The sequence below is a fragment of the Coregonus clupeaformis genome, unplaced genomic scaffold (genome assembly GCF_020615455.1).
Source record: "Coregonus clupeaformis isolate EN_2021a unplaced genomic scaffold, ASM2061545v1 scaf0077, whole genome shotgun sequence".
Classification (NCBI taxonomy): Eukaryota; Metazoa; Chordata; class Actinopteri; order Salmoniformes; family Salmonidae; genus Coregonus; species Coregonus clupeaformis.
The window spans coordinates 137,260-163,526 of record NW_025533532.1 but is presented as its reverse complement, the minus strand read 5'-3'; the positions used below and the strand labels follow the sequence as shown (position 1 = coordinate 163,526).

Genomic DNA, 26,267 nt, shown 5'->3' with positions numbered 1-26,267 from the left:
TCATGGACTACAGGAAAAGGAGGGCTGAGCATGCCCCAATTCACATTGATGGGGCTGTAGTGGAGCGGGTTGAGAGCTTCAAGTTTGTTGGTGTCCACATCACCAACAAACTATCATGGTCAAACACACCAAGACAGTCGTAAAGAGGGCACGACGCCTATTCCCCCTCAGGAGACTGAAAAGATTTGACATGGGTCCTCAGATCCTCATAAAGTTATACAGCTGCACCATCGAGAGCATCCTGACCGGTTGCATCACCGCCTGAAATGGCAACTGCTCTGCATCCAACCGCAAGGCGCTACAAAGGGTTATTTGGATTTCATGTAATGGACATACAAAAAAAATTCAAAATTGGTGAAGTGAAATGAAAAAAATAATTTGTTTCAAAACATTCTAAGACAAATAAGTAACCGAAAAGTGGTGCATGCATATGTATTCACCCCCTTTGCTATGAAGCCCCTAAATAAGATCTGGTGCAACCAATTACCAGAAATCACATAATTAGTTAAATAAAGTCCACCTGTGTGCAATCTAAGTGTCACATGATCTGTCACATGATCTTAGTATATATACACCTGTTCTGAAATGCCCCAGAGTCTGCAACACCACTAAGCAAGGGGCACCACGAAGCAAGCGGCACCATGAAGGCCTAGGAGCTCTCCAAACAGGTCAGGGACAAACGTGTGGATAAGTACAGATCAGGGTTGGGTTATAACAAAATATCCGAAACTTTGAACATCCCACGGAGCACCATTAAATCCATTATTAAAAAATGGAAAGAATATGGCACCACAACAAACCTGCCAAGAGAGGGCCGCCCACCAAAACTCACGGACCAGTCAAGGAGGGCATTAATCAGAGAGGAAACAAAGAGACCAAAGATAACCCTGAAGGAGCTGCATAGCTCCACAGCGGAGATTGGAGTATCTGTTCATAGGACCACTTTATGCCATACACTCCACAGAGCTGGGCATTACAGAAGAGTGGCCAGAAAAAAGCCATTGCTTAAAGAAAAAAATAAGCAAACACGTTTGGTGTACGCCAAAAGGCATGTGGGAGACTCCCCAAACATATGGAAGAAGGGACTCTGGTCAGATGAGACTAAAATTGAGCTTTTTGGCCATCAAGGAAAACATAATGTCTGGCGCAAACCCAACACCTCCCATCACCCCGAGAACACCATCCCCACAGTGAAGCATGGTGGTGGCAGCATCACAATATAATATAATATGCCATTTTACAGTCATGTGTGCATAAATTTTTACTAATGAGTGGTCCCGGGTTTCGAACCCACTACCCTGTCATCACAAGCGCCATGCTCTACCAATTGAGCTACAGGGGACCATCATGCTGTGGGGATGTTTTTCATCAGCAGGGACTGGGAAACTGGTCAGAATTGAAGGAATGATGGATGGCACTAAATACAGGGAAAATCTTGAGGGAAACCTGTTTCAGTCTTCCATAGATTTGAGACTGGGACGGAGGTTCACCTTCCAGCAGGACAATGACCCTAAGCATACTGCTAAAGCAACACTAGAGTATTTTAAGGGGAAACATTTAAATGTCTTGGAATGGCCTAGTCAAAGCCCAGACCTCAATCCAATTGAGAATCTGTGGTATGACTTAAAGGTTGCTGTATACCAGCGGTACCCATCCAACTTGAAGCAGCTGGAGCAGTTTTTGCATTGAAGAATGGGAAAAAATCCCAGTGGCTAGATGTGCCAAGCTTATAGAGACATACCCCAAGAGACTTGCAGCTGTATTCCTGCAAAAAGTGGATCTACAAAGTATTGACTTTGGGGGGGTGAATAGTTATGCACGCTCAAGTTTTCAGTTTTTTTGTCTTATTTCTTGTTTGTTTCACAATAAAAAAATATGTTGCATCTTCAAAGTGGTAGGCATGTTGTGTAAATCAACTGATACAAACCCCCCAAAAATCCATTTAAATTCCAGGTTGTAAGGCAACAAAATTGGAAAAATGCCAAGGGGGTGAATACTTTCGCAAGACACTGTACATGTACATATTACCTCAACTAACCTGTACCCCCACACATTGACTCAGTACCGGTACCCCCTGTATATAGCCTCGTTTTTTGTTATTTTATTGTGTTACTTTATTTATTTATTTTACTCTAGTTTATTTAGTTAATATTTTCTTAACTCTTATTTTTCTTTAAACTGCATTGTTGGTTAAGGACTTGTAAGTAATCATTTGATTTGATTTGATTTGATTCGATCATATGAGATGTATTTTCATACATATCTTTTTAACCATTTAAAAATGAAAGTACCCCCATTTGAAGATATGGACAAATTCACTTATAGTGTTAATTTCAAATGGTAACTTAGTCAAAAGTTTATTATTTGGTCCCATATTTCTTGCACACAAGGATTACATTTACATTTACGTCATTTAGCAGACACTCTTATCCAGAGCGACTTACAGTTAGTGAGTGCATACATTTTCATACTGGCTCCCCGTGGGAAACGAACCCACAACCCTGGCATTGCAAGCGCCATGCTCTATCAACTGAGCTACAGGGGACTACATCAAGCTTGTGTCTTTACAAACTTGTTGGATGCATTTACAGCTTGTTGTGTTTCAGATTATGTTTTGCCCAATAGGTGAATAATGCATTTTGTCATTTTGCAGTCACTTTTATTGTAAGTAAAAATAGAAGATGTTTCTGAACACGTGCACATTAATGTGAATAATCAAGAATTAATTGTGAATTATAAAAAGTGAGAAAGTTACAGAGGGACAAAGGTCCCCCACCCCAACATACTAATCTCCCATGTTAACGGTAATGGTGAGGGTTAGCATTTTTTGTTGTAGCCTCTGTACCTTTCTCACTCATCATTATTCATGATTCATTCGTTATTTTTCTTAATCATAGCATTATCAGGATTAATTTAGAAGTGTTCAGAAACATCGAATCTACTCATTTAGAAAGAAAATTACTCCAGTCATTATTCACTATTAACTTCCTATTGTGCAAAACATAATCTGAAACACAACCAAAACAAGCTGCAAATGCATCCAGCGAGTGTGTAGAGTCACAACCTTGATGTAGTCATTACGTGCTAGAAATATGGGAACAAATACAAAACCTTTGACTACTTTAAATGTGCATTTTGTCCAAATACTCATGAGATCTTCAAATGGGGGGACTAGATATATAAAGTGCTTTAATTTCTAAACGGTAAAGCTGAATGTATGAAAATACCCTCAAATAAAAGGTGACGTTCTGTACTGTCGCCTCATATGAAACAATTGATCTCAAATTCAAAGTGCTGGAGTATAGAGACAAATGTTTTGCTTAACTGTCCAAATACATACGGAGGGGAGTGTATATGGATGTTGCTGTAAATATTACGTCATCATCCTCCATCAGCCAGTTTGCTTCCATAGGACAAAGTGGAAAGAGTCACTCTATGCTACCATTTGAAATTATAGTGCAGTGTACATTGCGCTGCTGAAATACCTAGGTTGTACACATTATAGTCCACTCATTATCTGAATTTCATTGATACAGTGTAAGCTGATGTCATTATCTGATGTATTGCTGACTGAACAAAATGATTTCATTGTATTTCACAAAAAACTTTTGCCTGAATGACTCAGGGGTGAAAGATGAGTTCAACTCAAATTAATGCACAATGAAAGGTTATCAGTTTAGAGTTTTGTACTTAGAGTTTTGAAAATATACCACTTACATCTTAAAATTATTTACCAAAGTTATTGAAAAAAAAGAATGCATCGACCGTAATCTACAGTATATCGTCAATAATGTAGATTATACAGGTTGAGACTATTATACAGACTTGCCTTGAGATTATTACCATGATAACTTACTTGTATAGATATTCATAGATCTAATAGGCAACATTTATTTTGCATTTAAATCTATTTCAGTCATAATTGCTAGGTCTGTAAACATTTCCATTCATCAACATAATGTAACTGTAAGATTTGAGACAGTGGACATACTTGGCAGAGTGGTGACATTGGTAAGGTTCACATCACCACCGATGCTGGAAGACAGACACAACACGTTAGTCTTAATTTTGGGGTCACAGAGTACTATATGGTAACCTTTATATCACCCACCATACAGTATGTTGCATGCAGTTAATGTCTAATATTTCAAGCATTGATGAAATAATTGCACATGCACGTGTGTGTATAGTGCGTATGTTATCGTGTGTTTGTATGCATGTGTCTGTGCCTATGTTTGTGTTGCTTCACAGTCCCCGCTGTTCCATAAGGTGTATTTTTATCTGTTTTTTAAATCTAATTTACTGCTTGTATGAGTTACTTGATGTGGAATAGAGTTCCATGTAGTCATGGCTCTATATAGTACTGTGCACCTCCCATAGTCTGTTCTGGACTTGGGGACTGTGAAGAGACCTCTGGTGGCATGTCTTGCGGGGTATGCATGGGTGTCCGAGCTGTGTGACAGTAGTTCAAACAGACAGCTCGTGCATTTAACATGTCAGTACTTCTCACAAATACAAGTAGTGATGAAGTCAATCTCTCCTCCACTTTGAGCCAGGAGAGATTGACATGCATATTATTAATGTTAGCTCTCTGTGTACATCCAAGGGCCAGCCGTGCTGCCCTGTTCTGAGCCAACTGCAATTTTCATAAGGATTCAACTCCTTTGTTATGGCAAGCCTAAATAAATTCAGGAGTAAAGATGTGCTTAGCAAGTCACATAATAAGTTGCATGGACTCACTCTGTGTGCAATAATAGTGTTTAACATGATTTTTGAATGACTATTTAATTTATGTACCCCACACATACAATTACAGTGGGGAAAAAAGTATTTAGTCAGCCACCAATTGTGCAAGTTCTCCCACTTAAAAAGATGAGAGAGGCCTGTAATTTTCATCATAGGTACACGTCAACTATGACAGACAAAATGAGAATTTTTTTTCCAGAAAATCACATTGTAGGATTTTTTATGAATTTATTTGCAAATTATGGTGGAAAATAAGTATTTGGTCAATAACAAAAGTTTCTCAATACTTTGTTATATACCCTTTGTTGGCAATGACACAGGTCAAATTTCACACACTGTTGCTGGTATTTTGGCCCATTCCTCCATGCAGATCTCCTCTAGAGCAGTGATGTTTTGGGGCTGTCGCTGGGCAACACAGACTTTCAACTCCCTCCAAAGATTTTCTATGGGGTTGAGATCTGGAGACTGGTTAGGCCACTCCAGGACCTTGAAATGCTTCTTACAAAGCCACTCCTTCATTGCCCGGGCGGTGTGTTTGGGATCATTGTCATGCTGAAAGACCCAGCCATGTTTCATCTTCAATGCCCTTGCTGATGGAAGGAGGTTTTCACTCAAAATCTCACGATACATGGCCCCATTCATTCTTTCCTTTACACGGATCAGTCGTCCTAGTCCCTTTGCAGAAAAACAGCCCCAAAGCATGATGTTTCCACCCCCATGCTTCACAGTAGGTATGGTGTTCTTTGGATGCAACTCAGCATTCTTTGTCCTCCAAACACGACGAGTTGAGTTTTTACCAAAAAGTTCTATTTTGGTTTCATCTGACCATATGACATTCTCCCAATCCTCTTCTGGATCATCCAAATGCACTCTAGCAAACTTCAGACGGGCCTGGACATGTACTGGCTTAAGCAGGGGGACACGTCTTGCACTGCAGGATTTGAGTCCCTTGCGGCGTAGTGTGTTACTGATGGTAGGCTTTGTTACTTTGGTCCCAGCTCTCTGCAGGTCATTCACTAGGTCCCCCCGTGTGGTTCTGGGATTTTTGCACACCGTTCTTGTGATCATTTTGACCCCACGGGGTGAGATCTTGCGTGGAGCCCCAGATCGATGGAGATTATCAGTGGTCTTGTATGTCTTCCATTTCCTAATAATTGCTCCCATAGTTGATTTCTTCAAACCAAGCTGCTTGCCTATTGCAGATTCAGTCTTCCCAGCCTGGTGCAGGTCTACAATTTTGTTTCTGGTGTCCTTTGACAGCTCTTTAGTCTTGGCCATAGTGGAGTTTGGAGTGTGACTGTTTGAGGTTGTGGACAGGTGTCTTTTATACCGATAACAAGTTCAAACAGGTGCCATTAATACAGGTAACGAGTGGAGGACAGAGGAGCCTCTTAAAGAAGAAGTTACAGGTCTGTGAGAGCCAGAAATCTTGCTTATTTGTAGGTGACCAAATACTTATTTTCCACCATAATTTGCAAATAAATTCATTCCAAATCCTACAATGTGATTTTCTGGAAAATGTTTTCTCAATTTGTCTGTCATAGTTGACGTGTACCTATGATGAAAATTACAGGCCTCTCTCATCTTTTTAAGTGGGAGAACTTGCACAATTGGTGGCTGACTAAATACTTTTTTCCCCCACTGTATCTGTAAGGTCCCTAAGTTGAGCAATGCATTTCAAACACAGATTCAACCATAAAGACCAGGGAGGTTTTCCAATGCCTCGCAAAAAAGGGCACGTATTGGTAGATGGGTACAATTTTTTTTAAAGCAGACATTTGAGCATGGAGAAGTTATTCATTACACTTTGGATGGTGTATCAATATACCCAGTCACTGCTTCCTACAGTAACTCAGTTGCCTGGAGAGGAAGGAAACCACTAAGGGATTTCACCATGAGGACAATGGTGACTTTAAAACAGTTACAGAGTTTAATGGCTGTGACAGTAGAAAACGGAGGATGGATCAACAACATTATAGTTACTCCACAATACTAACCTAAATGACAGAGTGAAAAGAAGGAAGCCTGCATCCTGTTTGCAATAAGGCACTAAAGTAAAGTCCTAAATACAAAGCGTTATGTGTGGGGCAAATCCAACACATCATTGAATACCACTCTTCATATTTTCAAGCATGGTAGTGGCTGCATCATGTTATGGGTATGCTTGTCATAAGCAAGGACTAGTGAGTTTTTTAGGATAAAAATAAACTGAATTTGTATTTGTATTTATTATGGAATAGAGCTCAGGCGAAATCGTAGAGGAAACAGATAATAGGAGACAAATTCACCTTTCAGCAGGACAATAACCTAAAACAAAAGGCAAAATATACGCTGGAGTTGCTTACCAAGACGACAATGAATGTTCCTCAGTGGCCAAGTTACAGTTTTGACTTAAATCAGCTTTAAGTCTTGAAAATGGGTGTCTAGCAATGATCAACAACCAACTTGACAGAGCTTGAATAATTGTATTGTACAATCCAGGTGTGCAAAGCTCTTAGAGATTTACCCAGAAAGACTCACATCTGAAATCGCTGCCAAAGGTGATTCTAACATGTATTGACTCAGGGGTGTGAATACTTAGGTAAATTAAATATTTCTGTATTTTATTTTCAAGAAATCTTTACAAAAACAATTCAAGATGTTTTCACTTTGACATTATTGGGTATTGTGTGTAGATGGGTGAGAAAAATAGGGGTATGAATATTTTCTGAAGGCACTGTATGTGACATCGATATTATTCAGAAACATTATTCCAGTGCCAAAACATTTGCTCCAATCGTACGGCAGAACACACAGACAGTAAGACAGACCTGCCAAGCAGCACAGCAGATCAGACTTTGTTTACATAAGACGACATGTCGCACATTTTTTTACTAAGAAATACTGCACCAAACACCTTAACTAGATGTAAAATTGCGCGAAGAAAACATCAAAATTAAGTTGTCTTAGTTTTATTATATTTTGAGGAAGTGATACTGGCTTTGTTCCAGTGGGGTCTCATGGGGACAAACATCAGTAACTGTCACATCGAACCACACCCCCTAGACTGAAATCCTGTTTTTCTTAACCCCCCTAGAGTCGATTATCAGCATAATAAAAATTTAATCCCCATAAAAATCTGTCAGGTTAAGCTAGAAATATCCGTTTTTTTTGCATTGGATGCGTCTCAATCACTGACAAAGCTAGAGCGGTGTTTGTCAGACCATGAGACATCAGTCTTCTCAGAAAATCGTCTGTAGCGTCCGAACAGTTTGGCCTACACACTAATATGACCCCTCTGTGCAAAGGTGAGACTCTCACGAACATGTACATGCCAGTTGTTCAGGCCTCGTCTGAAGGTCCCCTGGTACCAGTTGAAGAAATGAATGCGAGTATATATGGAGACTGTTTAATGCCAAAAATATGGGGTTAAAAATATTCCCTAATCTTTCTTATATTTCTCAGATATAGGAGGGACACTTCAGAACAAACCTCCTTTAGATATATATATTTTTTTTTTCATCAAATAATTTTTTATATATTGTTTTGATATATCAAGGGGTCTTAAAATTCAAAATCAAATAGCTAAATTATCCTTGGTAGGACCTTCTTAACCCCCCCTTTCTTATTCTTAAACCCCTCCCCTCCAACCTGGCATAGACAGGGCTTAGACTCATGCAGAATTGGTGCTTTCAGTCGCTCTTTAAATGTGTGTTGAGTGGAGAATGAGTGCACACTAGGAGGAAGGAAATATTATTGAGACACACCCAAAATGTATAGAAACCAGTGCCTTACCTCCATGACAGTCCTCTGTACTCGTTCATTACCAGCAAAATGTTATCTGTATTTGCACCCACTCCATTGGCTGCCTGCCAGGAAGTGAGATCAGAGGAAGAGATGATGGAAGACAGGGAGACGTAAGTAGAGTTTGTTGTTGTAGAAAAGCCAATTATCACAAATGCACCTGCAATTTTACATCAACAGCATTGTAACCACGGCAGATATAAGCTTCAGGCGGGCCGCGGAAATGACATGTCCATCATTTTCTTGCCACTGCACAGATCGAAGCTTGTAATTCATTTAGCAATGTAAGGGATCAAGGCGATTGGATGCACATTTGTAACAAAACGCTTACTTTGATGCTAGTGGGGGTACAATAAATGTAAACATAATTTGGGTCAGGTGTAGGTGCAGATTTAGGTAATCTTCTCTTCAGGAGATTGTATTATCTGTTTAAAATATTTGGTCTTTCACACAATAGCTGATGTAAGGTAATAGAAACAACCAAAGTCATAATCTCATTCCAAGCTATCTTCAAAAGTAGACAACCCTTATTCACACTGAAATAGAAGGGTTGGTTGTTTATCAACAAAACTGATGCGTGCGCAACTATGGGGCAAAACAGACTGGGTTGGCTTAGATTGTTGACAACATGTGAACTATATTTTGTCTCAATATTTATTGAAAACATAAATACATTTGCACAATGAGCACTTGTTGTCTCTCAAATAAATCGTTATGGTTGTTAGCTAGCTAGCTAGCGAATTTTTGCCATATTAGCATAGGCATGACATCAGTCAAAACACGTCAAAACAAGACATGGTATCAATAACAAAACACAACGAGTTGAAACGAGCCACCTACGATTCCTCACATGGCAGCTTCTTGTCATTGTTGCTAGCTATCTGACCATTCAGAATCATAACAACACACACCTTCCGGCCACATCGATGCGCGCGCTTCATTTTTGTGACAGTCAGCCAACCTGTCTATAGCACGCAGACATAATGCTCATTTAGTATCGCTGTTCCCTTAAACTTTGGAGTGGTTGTCGTGGTAATGGCAGCTCACCAGCACAAGAACAATCTGATCTGTGTCCAGACTGAGGTTGCATATGAAGTATAGGAATTGAATCAGAATTGAGAACCACATACGAATGAGATATAAATTGTAACTCAAAATATCTGATTCCATGTCTTTTTTTGCTGTTTTTTTTATGTTGTATATGTATCAGATATGCCAATATATCAGAATTGTGGTGGCTGTGTAAACAATGCCAAAACAGACTGAATAGAGCATTACACATAATTGAAGGCTGCATATACACAGCCGTCCTAAAAATCCAATTCCGATGTCCGCACTCAGTTTTACATGTGACCCATATCCTATTCACATATTCACACTGATGTAGCCTCTGATACAGCACACGTGCAATGCTCATTTACTGTCACTTTATGGTTTGGGGGTATTTTTCTGCTAAGGGGACAGGACAACTTCACCGCATCAAAGGGACAATGGACGGGGCCATGTACTGTCAAATCTTGGGTGAGAACCTCCTTCCCTCAGACAGGGCATTGAAAATGGGTCGTGGATGGGTATTCCAGCATGACAATGACCCAAAACACACGGCCAAGGCAACAAAGGAGTGGCTCAAGAAGAAGCACATTAAGGTCCTGGAGTGGCCTAGCCAGTCTCCAGACCTTAATCCCATAGAAAATCTGTGGAGGGAGCTGAAGGTTTGAGTTGCCAAACGTCAGCCTTGAAACCTTAATGACCCCGAGAAGATCTGCAAAGAGGAGTGGGACAAAATCCCTCCTGAGATGCGTGCAAACCTGGTGGCAAACTACAAGAAACGTCTGACCTCTGTGATTGCCAACAAGGGTTTTGCCACCAAGTACTAAGTCATGTTTTGCAGAGGGGTCAAATACTTATTTCCCTCATTAAAATGCAAATCAATTTATAACATTTTTGACATGCGTTTTTCTGGATTGTTGTTATTCTGTCTCTCACTGTTCAAATAAACCTACCATTAAAGTTATAGACTGATCATTTCTTTGTCAGTGGGCAAACGTACAAAATCAGCAGGGGATCAAATACTTTTTTCCCTCAATGAATAGTCCCAACACGAATCTCGGGTTGCTACCCAAGCCGGATGGTCGTTCATTCTATTGGTTCTGTTGCCAAAAACGCGACCCAGACATTTAGTCTTTTTGTTCTGTATCTATAGACGCGACTAGGGCTGTGGCGGTCACAACATTTTGTCAACTGGTGATTGTCAAGCAAATAACTGTCGGTCTCACTGTAATTTACAGTTAATTAACATAAACACATTTAGCATCTCCTGACTTCCACACATAACTGATGCAGACCTTTGGAACATCTACATTTTAAAAAGTATAATAAATCCATGTAATATAGCCTACACCTTTACAATAAATCCATTATTTATTTTAGACAGGTCTAAAGAAGCATGATATGAAGAAAATGTAGTCTATTTCAGAAGAAAATAATAGCATACTCTGAGTTGTCCTTATGTTAGGTCTTGATGTGGCTATGCCAAATGGCTGTGGGCTACACTAGTTCATTTAGCAGACAAGATTTGCTTAGAATTCCATGGCATTATTTTATATTAATTTATAGTATGAAGAATACAATTGAACAAAGTTGAATAAAATATAAATATTTTCTCCAAATGCACTTAAATAGCGAATGGAGGTTCTTCCTGTGGTTCATTTTCATGTGCTTAATATTCGGAAAGTTGAGAAAATAAATATAGTAGGCCTAGTCTATAGAAAGCTGATGGGATCCTCCTCTTTTTTTAGTAGAGACCATCACTCTGTTTTCTCACGCAATTGCATAGCCTATAGAAATGTTGCGCAACATGAGCTCATGGGCTCTCATGAAGTGTTTGATTAGATTTTCGATCACATTAGCATTTATGTCAGAGTGATTAGAGGGACAATAGAGTGCTAAGTACCAGGCAGTTACTTAGCAGGTTTGGTAGGCTACTAATGACCATCAGCAGCATCAGAGCTTGAAGAAGCCTAATTACCGTGACTAAATGGTCACGTAGAATTTGACTGCCTTCGTTACTCGGAAATACTGTCACCGCAACAGCCCTAGACACGACCCAGTCGTTCTTTCTAAATGTTCCATTGCCATACTGGCTGGCAACATTTTTATCTCTTGCTTGCTAGCTAGCCAACTATGGCTAACTTACAGTCACGTCAAACAGTGCAGACAGAATAACAGCAAAGTAGCTGCATTTATGTTTGTTTAAGCTGTTTTCTAGTGACATTTATTTGGATACATCCATAACAATGAGCTAATGATGCACGATTTCGCCTGCCGTAGAAAATGTGCTCTCTCATCAGGACACTGTTGTTCAGAGGAGCTAGCCAACAACACAACTAACACAATCACTTCAAACTGAAGCTGGAAAGACAGCAAACTAGCTGCACTCGTTTTACCTGTTTTCTATTGATAGTTCTTTGAATATATCCATAAAAATGATGCTGATTTATGATTTCAACTGGCTGAGAAAAGCTGCCTGCCTGTCTGTCTCATCCCGACTCCCGACACGTTCATTACTATGGGACAGCTGGAGATCGAATTTGAATTTTGAAATAATGTTGCAAAGGTCGGAGAGACAGACAGCAAGATTTATACAAATCTCAGCTGTTGAAAACTAAATGTTAGTCTAAAAGAAATGTGAGATAATGTCTAGCTGCTTTTTATAGTGGATATCAAGTTTATAAATTGCCTGGCTGGGCTGATTAGACAGTGGATTGCGCAGTCAGATGGAACAGAGTAAATAGGCATTTTAACGTCAAAGATTTAGCCGGTGGTAACTTGTGGAATAGTGGAATGCGGTTTTAACCAATCAGCATTCAGGATTAGACCCACCTGTTGTATTATGTGGAATAAATAGTTTTTTTTTTTGCTGCGTACGGGATCAGATATGCCAATACATTGGAATTGGGCTGCCTGTGTAAATGCAGCCTAAAGTGAAACTCACCGTCAGAGAGTCCCCTACTGCTGCCACCACTTTGATATCCCCAGGTCGGAGTTCATGAACTATAATTGAAAAAGAATGAAGCAGAGCTTGTCCACAGATCTTGAAAAACAATAATAAGAATAAGAATTCATTCAACATAGCACTTTTCATAACAGACAATCTCAAAGCGCTTCAAAAGCAAACAAACAAACAATAAAAAATAAAAAATAAGAGTAGCATCACATTGGTTTTAATAGGGCATGTGAGAGCAATAAATTATGAATTACATTTTGTATTTGTATTTATTATGGATCCCCATTAGTGGCTGCAAAGGCAGCAGCTACTCTTCCTGGGGTCCAGTAAAATTAAGGCAGTGCATACAATTTTATTAACATTACAATACATTCACAGACTTCACAACACACCGTGTACCCTCAGGCCCCTACTCCACCACTGCCACATATCTACAGTTCAAAAATCCATGTGTACGTGTTTGTATAGTGCGTATGTTATCGTGTGTGTGTATGCACGTGTCTGCGCCTATGTTTGTGTTGCTTCACAGTCCCCATTGTTCCATAAGGTGTTTTTGTATCTGTTTTTTAAATCTAATTTTACTACTTGCATCAGTTTTGTGGGGTATGCATGGGTGACCGAGCTGTGCGCCAGTAGCTCAAACAGACAGCTCGGTGCACCCAACATGTCAACACCTCTCATTAAAACTGTCGCACCTACAAACTTATTTCACCAGTAGCCTACTAAAACATTTTTGGGGGGCATTTCTAGCAGTATTCTTCAAATCAAAATCAAAAATATTACACGCTGTTCCTTTACTATTATAAACCAACAACGTATAGTTTACACTACTGTTCTTGGAACCACAGTATGACTGTTTTAGAATAAAACGTTTGATATATTTCCTTAAACATCTTGTGTTTTTCATTATTGTGTGCTTAAATGTAATAATCAAGGTCATTTTTGACATTTTATCATCATCTACTCTTTACTTTTCCTCTCATCACTTGTGATTAGGGTTGCAAAGAGAGAGTATCTTTCTGGAAATGTTTGAAGTATACCAGTAAACTGCAGTACCAGAGTTTTATATGACATGTTGTGTCCTTTTTGGGTACTTCAGACTTTCACAGGTGTCTGTAGTTATCTCTGGACATCTGTGTGGCCTTAACATTTAAAAATATATCGTAGTGATCCTCGCTATATGAGCCACGTTGCAACGATGCCTAGGGTGTTTGCCCTTCATGCCAGAGACCCTGGTTCGCTTCCCATTCCCTCTGTTCGCTACATTGGTGTCAGAAGTGAGCTGGTAGGCTTTGAGGCCATTGGAACGCACAGCCCGGACATGTGAGGGTGCCACGGTAGGTCGAAGCACATGGTCTTGCCTTCCTGTTCGGAGAGGGCAGTGTAGCAATCCTCTCTATATGAACCATGTTACAATTCCCACCAAGTGGGTTAGCCCTATTGGCGTAGGGTGTTTGCCTTTCACTCCTGAGACATGGTTTCACTTCCCGCTGTCTCCGTTTGCTACAATATTAAATAAGATGATTTTAGAATGACAAAATCATGATGATAATTTTAGAAAAATAGAATGACAAAGCTGTAAAACATTATCCTAAATATAAACCTTCAACTTAGTTAATACCATTTGTGTTTAATATGAGGGTTTCAGCAAGCAATGTCCTTTTTTTCTTCTTTTTTTTAAACAATTTTACATATTTTATTGATGTAGTTGCTGTAAATGTTTTGGTGTCAAACTGGTGGCAGTTGTGTAAAAAGTCAATAGTTGGAAGAGTTGCAGTGAATTTAAAATAATGCCATTGTTGATTAGATGCTATTTTCTCTTGAACCATATAGTCTATCCACTAGAATCTCCTGGACAATATAGACCCAGATATAAAAATAAATAAAAATAAAAATAAAACAATTCTTTTTTTACCCCATTTCCCCCCCAGTTTTGTGAAATTCAATTGGCAGTTACGACCTTGTAATTGATATCCAATTGGACATGTGTCCTCCGAAGTCTCGTAGATTGTTGCATTGCGCTCTTTTTGTCTATAAGCCCTATTGCATAAACTTCCGCCCATAACTTACCTCATTGCTAACCTACCGGACCCGGGCTCTGGGATGGTTAACTCTGGAGATCTGCTTTTTTTGTACCTTACCTTGATTTACTTGAACATTTTATGAATTGGTGCCTATAGGGCATTTCAGGCAGTTGTTAGGGGACCTTTTTACTGAAGAATGTGTCTGTTTTTTATTATTGTGTTTGGCTTTGCATGTATTGTTGTGTATAATAACGTGTATTTTAATGTGTATATGAATGTGTAGTTGAATGTGTTTATTGTATTTTGATGTGTATTGTGGTGCTATACAGGGCTCATCTGGAAAAGAGACCTTCGTCTCAGCATTGACTCCCTGTCAAAATAATGGTTAAATAAATACAAAATAAATGACCTGCCAAGCCGCTTCTTAACACACTGCTCGCTTAACCCGGAAGTCAGCCATACCAATGTGTCGTAGGAAACAGGAAAATGCACAGATAGGGTTCTACCTGTGCAGAACACATGCCCCTTTTCTTTTCCAGTCATGGCCGGCTGCGGCACAGCCTGGGATCAAACCCCAAGCTGTAGTGACGCATCAGCACTGCGGTGTAGTGTCTTAGACCACTGAACCACTCGGGAGGCCCTTTTACTACATTTTAAAGTTATTAAAGTATAAATTACCAAAGTTACCATAGATTTCCGTAGATTTTCTGTTAATTAACAAATTTACAGAAGATTCCGGTAACTTTGGTAATGTGGCATGGGCGTGATAGAGGTGTAATTGTTTAAGAACTCTCCCCTGGAAGGTCTATCAACCTGATTCAACTATTTTAACCCAATGAAATAGTCAAAAAGATATATACCTGTGTAAACTTGCAGACACTTCCCACCTGCATGCTTGATTTTTACACTCACTTATTAACTCCAAGTAGAACTAATGCCAATGCCCCTTACCTGAAGTGGGGGTAGATGTGGATGGATTTCGATCCATACAGGGTAGCTCGCTACCCATTACCTACACACACACACACACACACACACACACACACACACACACAGAAAGAAGTGAGAAAGTTAGACGCACAAATATCATACCCCCCAAGAAATGCTAACCTCATCTGTTATTGTAATGGTGAGAGGTTAGCATGTATTGGGAGTATGATATTTGTGCATCTAACTTTCTCACTCATCATTATTCACGATTCATTCAGAACTATCCGTAATCATGGTAGCATCCACATTAATGTAGAAGTGTTTAGAAACATATTCTATTCTTATTTACAATAAAAGTGACAGAGTACAGAGCCAAAACAACAAAAAATTAGTCACTATCCCAATACTTTTGGAGCTCACTGATGTCGCGCAGCTTACATCTGAGTGATCCGAATAACACAAGCCAACTTCTTTGGCGAAAGACTGGCACAATTCTTCCTTCCCCACGTCTTCTTTGACAGCTAAGTTAAGTGGCGATTTCAAGTGGTGAGGTTTTTTATTGTATATTAAATAGCCAAGTCGTGTGGTTTACACGCAAATATTTGTTTGCTTGTATTATATGCATACATTTGTTTGCTAGCTAGCTAATTTTCTTCTAGCCATAGCCGATGGGCACCGTATAGAGCTCTGCTCTAGCCCACTATGGTGCTCTGACGTGGGTCCATGATTTGACAGGTTTTAAATTGAATTTGGACTTACTTATCAATAGTTAGCTATGTAATATGCTCGATACAGCACTTGTTAGCCAGCCCTTGCCCTGGCTTGGATTGTGGATTTAAAGCTACAATCCACATTCAGGTACAGGGCTAAGCTAGCCCTAGCTTCAGTAGCACATACTGATTTAAAGCTCGCAATCAGCCCAGACAAATGGCTATTTGGAGAGGCTATATCAAGCAAATTGCATAGCTAAGTATTGATAAGCAATAAAAAACTAGTCCAAATCAAAAACAGTACCACTTGAACTTGTCACTTAACTTACCTGTCAAAGAACATGTGGGGAAGGAAGGAATTTGTGCACGACAGTCTGTTCATTCTTTGGCCCAAAAAAGTTGGTCTGGGCGATTCAGTTCACTCAGCTCTTAGCTGCGTGAGATACATCATCGATTTGTACACCAGGAATGTCCGTATAGCCTCTCCCATCCCAAATATGTCCACCCACATCCCACCATTACAAATGTAATTCTATTAATTTGATTTCATAATGAAGGAATCCATGTAGAGATACTCACCGGGTCAAAGAGAAGAATAGCCTCGCTGCTGTTAACTGAAGCATGTACATCTTTCTGACTCTTGGTGTGGGAGTTACGCTGTGTCTGCAGGAAAGGCTGTCCCTGGGATTGTACAGTAGATGGGAAGAGAATCATAGATCACTGACTGTCAACAACTTTTAACATTTGAATGCCCTGTTCCAGACTTGACATCTGATTACTGTGGAATTATGTCTTTTTTACTGTCTGCTGTACTGTGCCAATAGGTCAGGGAGTCTCCAGGGTGGTGCTGATATGAACAAACTCATCATCAAAGTTTGTCACTAACCATGTTTCCATCCACAGTTTTAATGCGAGTAAAGTCATGCCATGTCAAAAAAAATCATGACAGGTGTGATGAAGTGTCAGTATGTCAACATCTTTTTGTGTTGGTAGAATTAATTATGTGACAATTGTGGTGGAAAGTCCTTTATACACAAATATTGATATAATAAACCATCATGTTGAAGTAAACTTGGAGTCAAGCGATGAAATTGTACGTTTTACTACCACTCCGACGTGGAAAAGCATTAAGATTTTATAGGTAGATTAAATAAGTTATGATGAACTTCATGGTGGTGTGATGGATGGTGATGAGCTTGATGTAAATTTCCAATACATATCAAGGGTTTTAGTTGAATAATGGTGACATTATGATGCTTCCAATTATTAAATAAAAATTATATTCCTCTTACCCATATCTCATCATATAATCTACCCTATCCACTTTATCAGCTAACTGTTGTCTAGAGATCATATGCCAATCCAGATTGGGCAAGTTTGCCATTTATCACAATAGTTTTTGTGACAAAACCATTGGTAGAGTTGAAAATGCGATGGAAGCCCAAAAATGATTTTTATGTGCACTACGTCATCATGCACAGCATTTTATCTGCAACAAGTCAGTTTGAAGGAAACATACGTTTGGTGGGATGCATATTCATTTAATGCGGATCTTTGAATATTTGCATGAAAATCTGTCGCCAATTGGATGGAAACCTAGCTAATAATGCTTTTCAATTACACACAATTGATTCTAACAAAATTTAAGGGGGAATCTTTAGATTTTCTTCAATCTTATCTAACAGAATGCCATAGCCATGGAGTGGTTGCAACAAAGCAAGGCTTACCTCAGCATGGCAACGGATATTGACAATATCATTGTCCTTCACCACAGGCTGATCCCTGATTGGCTTGAGCTGAAAGACAAAGATTGATGATTAGGGTTAGGATGAGGGTAAGGTCATCAAGCACACTTCCTGTAAACTGGCTGATTCATGTGCACCATATACCAAACCATATATATTAAAAGGTAATCTTTGGATCTCTTATCTAATCTTTCAGGCTTTGTGATCCTACCATAAAGTCCCATCTTCCCCCGGTTTATTTGGGTCACTCTTCTCTGCTGACTCCCTTTATGACAGAGACTCTGGGGCCATACTGGTCACAACACAGGCATCTGTACATTTACAGACGGACTATGTTAACTTTTAGATTCCACTTTGGCTTTTGTTACTGCTGTTAAATATTGACATGCTTTGCAAGGCTATCATGACAGTGGAACTTCAGTATTTCAGAGAACCATTTTCTTTTTTTATCAGAGCCCACAGCTCCCTAATGTAAATTCAGTCCTTACTTAAATAACCTGGATTAATTTTACCTTAATCATTATTTTATCAGTATTATCAATTTAAGTTACACTACATACAGTCATTAGATTATTTAAAAAATGCATGGAGGTTAGCAGTCTCATTTCAAAATGTATCCATCAAAGACAGTGTCATGCTTAGTGGGAACTCACCAGGTTTGTCCATAACTGAAGAACAATATTGTTTAAGTCTTGTGATGCACTTTCTTCCTGTAAAAAAATAAATACTTTGTGTTGCCATTTTTCATAGGGACATACTTTCTCAAAAGTCCAACTGTTTTGTTCAGATAACTATTTTGGCTTCTAGAATTTGACTCACTGAAACAGAGATGTGTTCAGTGACCACAGGACTGGACTGCAAAAAGACTGTGAAGTCATCACTTTCACTGTACCAGTGCTGGTCCACTAGCAGGTGATGAAGAGATTCCTGAAAATGCCACATATTTTTTGGGGCACAAATACAGACAAAATTTTGCACAAACACACACTTGAAAGAAGTTCACTTTACCTGTAGAGCTTTAGTGAGAATGGCTCTTTCAAGTCTGTGTTTGCTCTTTCTATAGTCTTCTGCGCATTGACACAACCTGCAAATAAGGAAACCATTGTAACTAGCGAGCAATGTAGGCTATATTTACAGTAGTCTCGTCCACCATGGTTTCACAACGGGACTCGACTGGGAGTCTAGTGGTGAAAGCTAACACCGGTTTTAATTGGCTGATCGCTGTCCATCGCCATCTAACATAACCCTCTACATTGTGGACTTCAGAGCACAATCAGCAAGTGATATAAACAAGGAAGCGAGTTTGGAAAATCTGAAAGTACTAAAAAAATAGTTTGCTCTATATGCCCGAACTCAAAATCAATTGGGCATCCCAAAAATAATGATGGTCAATGTGATAGAACATTCATTTTGATTGGCACCATTTTTCAAAGTCCCATCTTATACAGCTTTAGCAGGCTCACCTCTCTTCCGCCTCAATTTCAACCACACCCCTTTTAAGTCCCACTTTGCGTCAGTGTTCCCAGGCTCTATGCACCAGCAATTCGAGCCTGGGGACGAGGTTATTTTTACAGCAACTCAAAAATGTTTACTGTAAGGGGTTGTAAACTTAATTCCACCACCTTTAGCAATCTTGAAGAAATATAATTTGGGAATAATTGTTCAAATAAAATACACTTTTTTAGTTGCTTTATGTTTAGTGTCCCTAATTCACTTGCATTTTGTCATGAAGGAAGTTGTTGGCATGGTTTTAGACAAGGAATCATAAACACTCACTTTTTCCGCTGAGGAAATTCAACATCAGGGTGGCTGCTCCAGACCACAACATTAACCAGAGTGTGATATAACTGAAAAAACAAACAAACACAGGAAACAAACATTGTAATCTAAATGTAAACTGAGATACGGGGAGGAGCTTGATTTTTCTTTCTGCTAGTAGAGATTGAAGCATCGCAGGTCCTACTTCATAAGCTAACTACTATTCCATAATGAAAACGTACAAACAAGCCACGACCATACCTTCATCTGCATAATCTGCAGGGCTTGCTCCACATCCTGCACAACTGCAGTAATTTCTGCCTTAGCCTAAGAAATACATTAGCATCAATAGCTTCTACACCAATAACATAACACACCTCAAACTAGTTCTGACAGGGAAATGTAATCTGGGAATGTCAGTCTTACCTGTTGTGAACAAGCACACAGTGTGTCTGCAGAGATGAACATCAGGACTAACCTCCAGTCACTATCTACATCAGCCTGTGGGACACAGTTAGGTGTTGCGAAGTTCTCTTTGAAAGCCTCATTTGTATTACAGCTGGTATCATTTGAAATAATTATATTTGAGCCCTCATGTATCAAACAATGATGGAATTGAACATTGATTTACATGGACGTGCACAAAATTACAAGTCTGATTTATCAATGTTTCACATTCGACTGATATTTCTAATAGTTTGTTAAATAGTATTTTGACTCAACCCATACGCTGCTGCTACTGTTTATTATTTATCCTGTTATCTAGTCAGTTTATCCATACCTATATTTACATATAGTGCATTCGGAAAGTATTCAGACCCCTTGACTTTTTCCACATTTTGTTACATTACAGCTTTATTCTAAAATGGGTTAAATGTTTTTTTCCCTCATCAATGTACAAACAATACCCCATAATGACAAAGCAAAAACAGTAAAAAAAAAATGGTGCAAATTTATTGAAAGTAAAAAACGGAAATATCACATATACATTATACAAGTATTCAGACCCTTTACTCAGTACTTTGTTGAAGCACCTTTGGCAGCGATTAAAGCCTTGAGTCTTCTTGGGTATGACACTACAAGCTTGGTACATCTGTATTTGGGGAGTTTCTCCCATTCTTCCCTGCAGATCCTCTCAAGCTCTGTCAGGTTGGATGGGGAGCGTTGCTGCACAGCTATTTTCAGGTCTCTCCAGAGATGTTAGATCAAGTTCAAGTCCACGCTCTGGCTGGGCCACTCAAGGACATTCAGAGACTTGTCCCGAAGCCACTCCTGCGTTGTCTTGGTTGTTTGCTTAGGGTCATTGTCCTGTTGAAAGGTGAACCTTCACCCCATTCTGAGGACCTGAGTGCTCTGGAGCAGGCTTTGCATTAAGGACCTCAATGTACTTTGTTCCATTCATCTTTCCCTCTATCCTGACTTGTCTCCCAGTCCCTGCCGCTGAAAAACATCACCCAGCATAATGCTGCCACCACCATGCTTCACCATAGGGATGGTGCCAGGTTTCCTCCAGACTTGACGATTAGCATTCAGGCCAAAGAGTTCAATCTTGGTTTCATCAGACCAGAGAATCTTGTTTCTCATGATCTGAGAGTCATTTAGGTGCCTTTTGGCAAACTCCAAGCGGGCTGTCATGTGCCTTTTACTGAGGAGTGGCATCCGTCACCCTACCATAAAGGCCTGATTGGTGGAATGCTGCAGAGGTGGTTGTCCTTCTGGAAGGTTTGCCCATATCCACAGAGGAACTCTGGAGCTCTGTCAGAGTGACCATCGAGTTCTTGGTCATCTCCCTGACCAAGGCCCTTCTCCCCCGATTGCTCAGTTTGGCCGGGCGGCCAGCTCTAGGAAGAGTCTTGGGGGTTCCAAACTTCTTCAAATTTAAGAATGATGGAGGCCACTGTGTTCCTGGGGACCTTCAATACTGCAAGCATTTTTTGGTACCCTTTCCCAGATCTGTGCCTCTACACAATCCTGTCTCGGAGCTCTACAGACAATTCCTTCGACCCCATGGCTTGGTTTCTGCTTTTACATGCATTGTCAACAGTGGGACCTTATGTAGACAGGTGTGTGCCTTTCCAAATCATGTCCAATCAATTGAATTACCTACAATATGACCACTCTATGGAAAGATGAGACTCATGAACACTGTGCTGCTCTCCCAAGGGACTCGTCTGACGTAGGTACCGTCGATGTGCCAACTCTGTTTGTAGCGTCCGAACCTAATGTGACCCCACTGTGATTCTCATGAATACGATGGTGTTTCTACGACCCCCACAAGTGTCATGGGATTCATCTGAAGGTAACCGCTACCGGTTGAACAAATGTATGGATGTATGGAGGTAGTTTTGTGCCTACCCAAAAAGATCTTGCACGATGGCCTGAGTTCTGTCACTAAGATAATCATGAAACCATGAACAGGCGTCAGCTCAGACTCATCGAGGTTAACTTATTCAATAAAATAGCATGATGAACAGTATCAAAAGCTTTTGACAGGACCACAAACAAAGCAGCACATTTCATTTTAGTGTCTAAAGCATTGACAAGATCCTTAATTAACAACTAAAGAGGCTGCTGTAATACTGCTAAGCCCAGGCCTAAACCCTGATTGGTTTACATTCTTTAAAACAAAGAGCACGTCTCTGAGGAACACATATTAATCCTGCTGTAGAATGAATTGCGGTAGCCTGTGTGGTCCAGTGGTTACAGCCGTAGCCTTCGGAACAGATGTATGCCAGAGTTGGCGGTGCGTGGGTAAAATCACTGTGGAAGCCAAGCCCCCCCCACCCCCCGATATTTTTGGACCACTAAACAACTATTGGTTTAGAACCACAGAGAGTTACCGTAAGTTGCAAAGAAAACAGGATCTGCCTCCACTATTCCAGCACCATTTCAACTTCAACATGTCAACATCATCAAATCACCTCTGCTTAGTCTAATACAGTGACAACTAAAAGATACCAAAAACAATTTAGTCCAATCAACGTAAGCTAAATATGATGTGGCTGTCCATGGTTCTGATTCCTGTGAGAAATGCCAATGCTATCCTCCTCTCTTTCATGTGGACGAAACGGTCTATCACTCTGTCATACAGTACATGCTTTTCTTTTTTGTTGTCCTGGACTCCCTGGCCAGGGGCACAACAATGTAAGAATTAATGGTTGGATCAGAATCGCCGTTGTAATCATTGGCCTGTACGGAGAATTAAGTAAAACCAAATCCCTATCTCCATCCATGGCTAATTTGGGAAAGGGCCAATTTTAGCTAGCTACAGTGGGGAGAACAAGTTTTTGATACACTGCCGATTTTGCAGGTTTTCCTACTTACAAAGCATGTAGAGGTCTGTAACGGATGCTTTTCTGCAAAGGGGACAGGGCGACTGCACCGTATTGAGGGGAAGATGGATGGGGCCATGTATCGTGAGATCTTGGCCAACAACCTTCTTCCCTCAGTAAGAGCATTGAAGATGGGTCGTGGCTGGGTCTTCCAGCATGACAACGACCCGAAACACACAGCCAGGGCATCTAAGGAGTGGCTCCGTCTCAAGGTCCTGGAGTGACCTAGCCAGTCTCCAGACCTGAACCCAATAGAAAACCTTTGGAGGGAGCTGAAAGTCCGTATTGCCCAGCGACAGCCCCAAAACCTGAAGGATCTGGAGAAGGTCTGTATGGAGCAGTGGGCCAAAATCCCTGCTGCAGTGTGTGCAAACCTGGTCAAAACCTACAGGAAACGTATGATCTCTGTAATTGAAAACAAAGGTTTCTGTACCAAATATTAAGTTCTGCTTTTCTGATGTATCAAATACTTATGTCATGCAATAAAATGCAAATTATTACTTAAAAATCATACAATGTGTTTTTCTGGATTTTTGTTTTAGATTTCGTCTCTCACAGTTGAAGTGTACCTATGATAAAAATTACAGACCTCTACATGCTTTGTAAGTAGGAAAACCTGCAAAATCGGCAGTGTATCAAATACTTGTTCTCCCCACTGTATCTAGCTAGCCAACAACACAACAACCAGATGCAACAATTCAAGTTTTTCTGTCGATGACGTATGCTCTCATTGGGATTTGAGAGGAGTGACGCCAAATCCAAGCTGGATTCCCGTATTTATAATAGTTATTTTATATAGTCTTTTTTTCTCATCTTTATCAAGGGATCCAATAATTTTGGACCCCATTGACAAGGAAATGTGTGTAGGCCTACGAGAGGTCTGAGGTAGTCATGGAATTTCTTCATAGGCTACTGTAGAACAAATTCCTGATAACTAACAAATTATGAATGCAAAAATGTTCCTCAATTTGATTTTACACACACCTTATGCACAAATATGGTAAGCACGGTTAGTAAACGCATGTCAAAAAAATGTTATAAATTGATGTGCATTTTAATGAGGGAAATAAGTATTTGACCCTTTTGCAAAACATGACTTAGTACTTGATGGCAAAACCCTTGTTGGCAATCACAGAGGTCAGACGTTTCTTGTAGTTGGCCACCAGATTTGCACACATCTCAGGAGGGATTTTGTTCCACTCCTCTTTGCAGATCTTCTCCAAGTCATTAAGGTTTCGAGGCTGACGTTTGGCAACTCGAACCTTCAGCTTCCTCCACAGATTTTCTATGGGATTAAGGTCTGGAAACTGGCAAGGCCACTCCAGGACCTTAATGTGCTTCTTCTTGAGCCACTCCTTTGTTGCCTTGGCTGTGTGTTTTGGGTCATTGTCATGCTGGAATACCCATACACGACCCATTTTCAATGCCCTGGCTGAGGGAAGGAGGTTCTAATTCAAGATTTGACTGTACATGGCCCCGTCCATCGTCCCTTTGATGCGGTGAAGTTGTCCTGTCCCCTTAGCAGAAAAACACCCCCAAAGCATAATGTTTCCACCTCCATGTTTGACAGTGGGGATGGTGTTCATAGGCAGCATTCCTCCTCCTCCAAACACGGCGAGTTGAGTTGATGCCAAAGAGCTCGATTTTGGTCTGATCTGACCACAACACTTTCACCCAGTTCTCCTCTGAATCATTCAGATGTTCATTGGCAAACTTCAGACGGGCATATACAGTGGGGGAAAAAAGTATTTAGTCAGCCACCAATTGTGCAAGTTCTCCCACTTAAAAAGATGAGAGAGGCCTGTAATTTTCATCATAGGTACACGTCAACTATGACAGACAAAATGAGAAAAAAAATCCAGAAAATCACATTGTAGGATTTTTTGTGAATTTATTTGCAAATTATGGTGGAAAATAAGTATTTGGTCACCTACAAACAAGCAAGATTTCTGGCTCTCACAGACCTGTAACTTCTTCTTTAAGAGGCTCCTCTTTCCTCCACTCGTTACCTATATTAATGACACCTGTTTGAACCACACGGGGGGACCTAGTGAATGACCTGCAGAGAGCTGGGAGCAAAATAACAAAGCCTACCATCAGTAACACACTACGCCGCAAGGGACTCAAATCCTGCAGTGCCAGACGTGTCCCCCTGCTTAAGCCAGTGCATGTCCAGGTCCGTCTGAAGTTTGCTAGAGTGCATTTGGATGATCCAGAAGAGGATTGGGAGAATGTCATATGGTCAGATGAAACCAAAATATAACTTTTTTGGTAAAAACTCAACTCGTCGTGTTTGGAGGACAAAGAATGCTGAGTTGCATCCAAAGAACACCATACACTTCTGCAAAGGGACCAGGACGACTGATCCGTAAAGGAAAGAATGAATGGGGCCATGTATCGTGGAGATTTTGAGTGAAAACCTCCTTCCATCAGCAAGGGCATTGAAGATGAAATGTGGCTGGGTCTTTCAGCATGACAATGATCCCAAACACACCGCCCGGGCAACGAAGGACTGGTTTCGTAAGAAGCATTTCAAGGTCCTGGAGTGGCCTAGCCAGTCTCCAGATCTCAACCCCATAGAAAATCTTTGGAGGGAGTTGAAAGTCCGTATTGCCCAGCGACAGCCCCAAAACATCACTGCTCTAGAGGAGATCTGTATGGAGGAATGGGCCAAAATACCAGCAACAGTGTGTGAAAACCTTGTGAAGACTTACAGAAAATGTTTGACCTGTGTCATTGGCAACAAAGGGTATATAACAAAGTATTGAGAAACTTTTGTTATTGACCAAATACTTATTTTCCACCATAATTTGCAAATAAATTCATTAAAAATCCTACAATGTGATTTTCTGGATTTTCATTTCTCATTTTGTCTGTAATAGTTGACGTGTACCTATGATGAAAATTACAGGCCTCTCTCATCTTTTTTAGTGGGAGAACTTGCACAATTGGTGGCTGACTAAATACTTTTTTCCCCACTGTATATGTGCTTTCTTGAGCAGGGGGACCTTCTGCGTGGCGCTGCAGGATTTCAGTCCTTCACGGCGTAGTGTGTTACCAATTGTTTTCTTGGTGACTATGGTCCCAGCTTCCTTGAGATCATTGACAAGATCCTCCCGTGTTGTTCTGGGCTGATTCCTCACCGTTCTCATGATCATTGCAACTCCACGAGGTGAGATCTTGCATGGAGCCCCAGGCCGAGGGAGATCGACAGGTCTTTTATTGTTTCTTCC

The 26,267-nt window shown here is 40.3% G+C and overlaps 2 protein-coding genes across 2 annotated transcripts in view; both read right to left on the bottom strand.

Moving 5' to 3' along the window:
* The window catches only part of LOC121538952 (phospholipase B1, membrane-associated-like), a 73,479-nt gene extending 69,429 nt beyond the window's left edge, over window positions 1-4,050 (bottom strand). Inside the window, exon 1 of the mRNA XM_041847110.1 lies at window positions 3,992-4,050. The gene's annotated coding sequence lies outside the window, so the exon portion shown is untranslated. The remainder of the gene's footprint in view (window positions 1-3,991) is intronic.
* A 4,466-nt stretch (window positions 4,051-8,516) lies between these two features.
* LOC121538951 (phospholipase B1, membrane-associated-like) lies at window positions 8,517-20,193 on the bottom strand. Its single transcript, XM_045213093.1, has 11 exons — window positions 20,129-20,193; window positions 19,964-20,029; window positions 19,721-19,791; window positions 18,953-19,028; window positions 18,764-18,871; window positions 18,598-18,654; window positions 17,927-17,995; window positions 16,779-16,880; window positions 15,511-15,571; window positions 12,524-12,582; window positions 8,517-8,594 (listed from the first exon to the last, which is right to left on the bottom strand). The coding sequence occupies exons 1-11, from the start codon at window positions 20,168-20,170 to the stop codon at window positions 8,517-8,519; spliced, it is 789 nt and encodes a 262-aa protein (XP_045069028.1). The 5' UTR covers window positions 20,171-20,193.
* Between the last annotated feature and the right edge of the window lie 6,074 nt (window positions 20,194-26,267).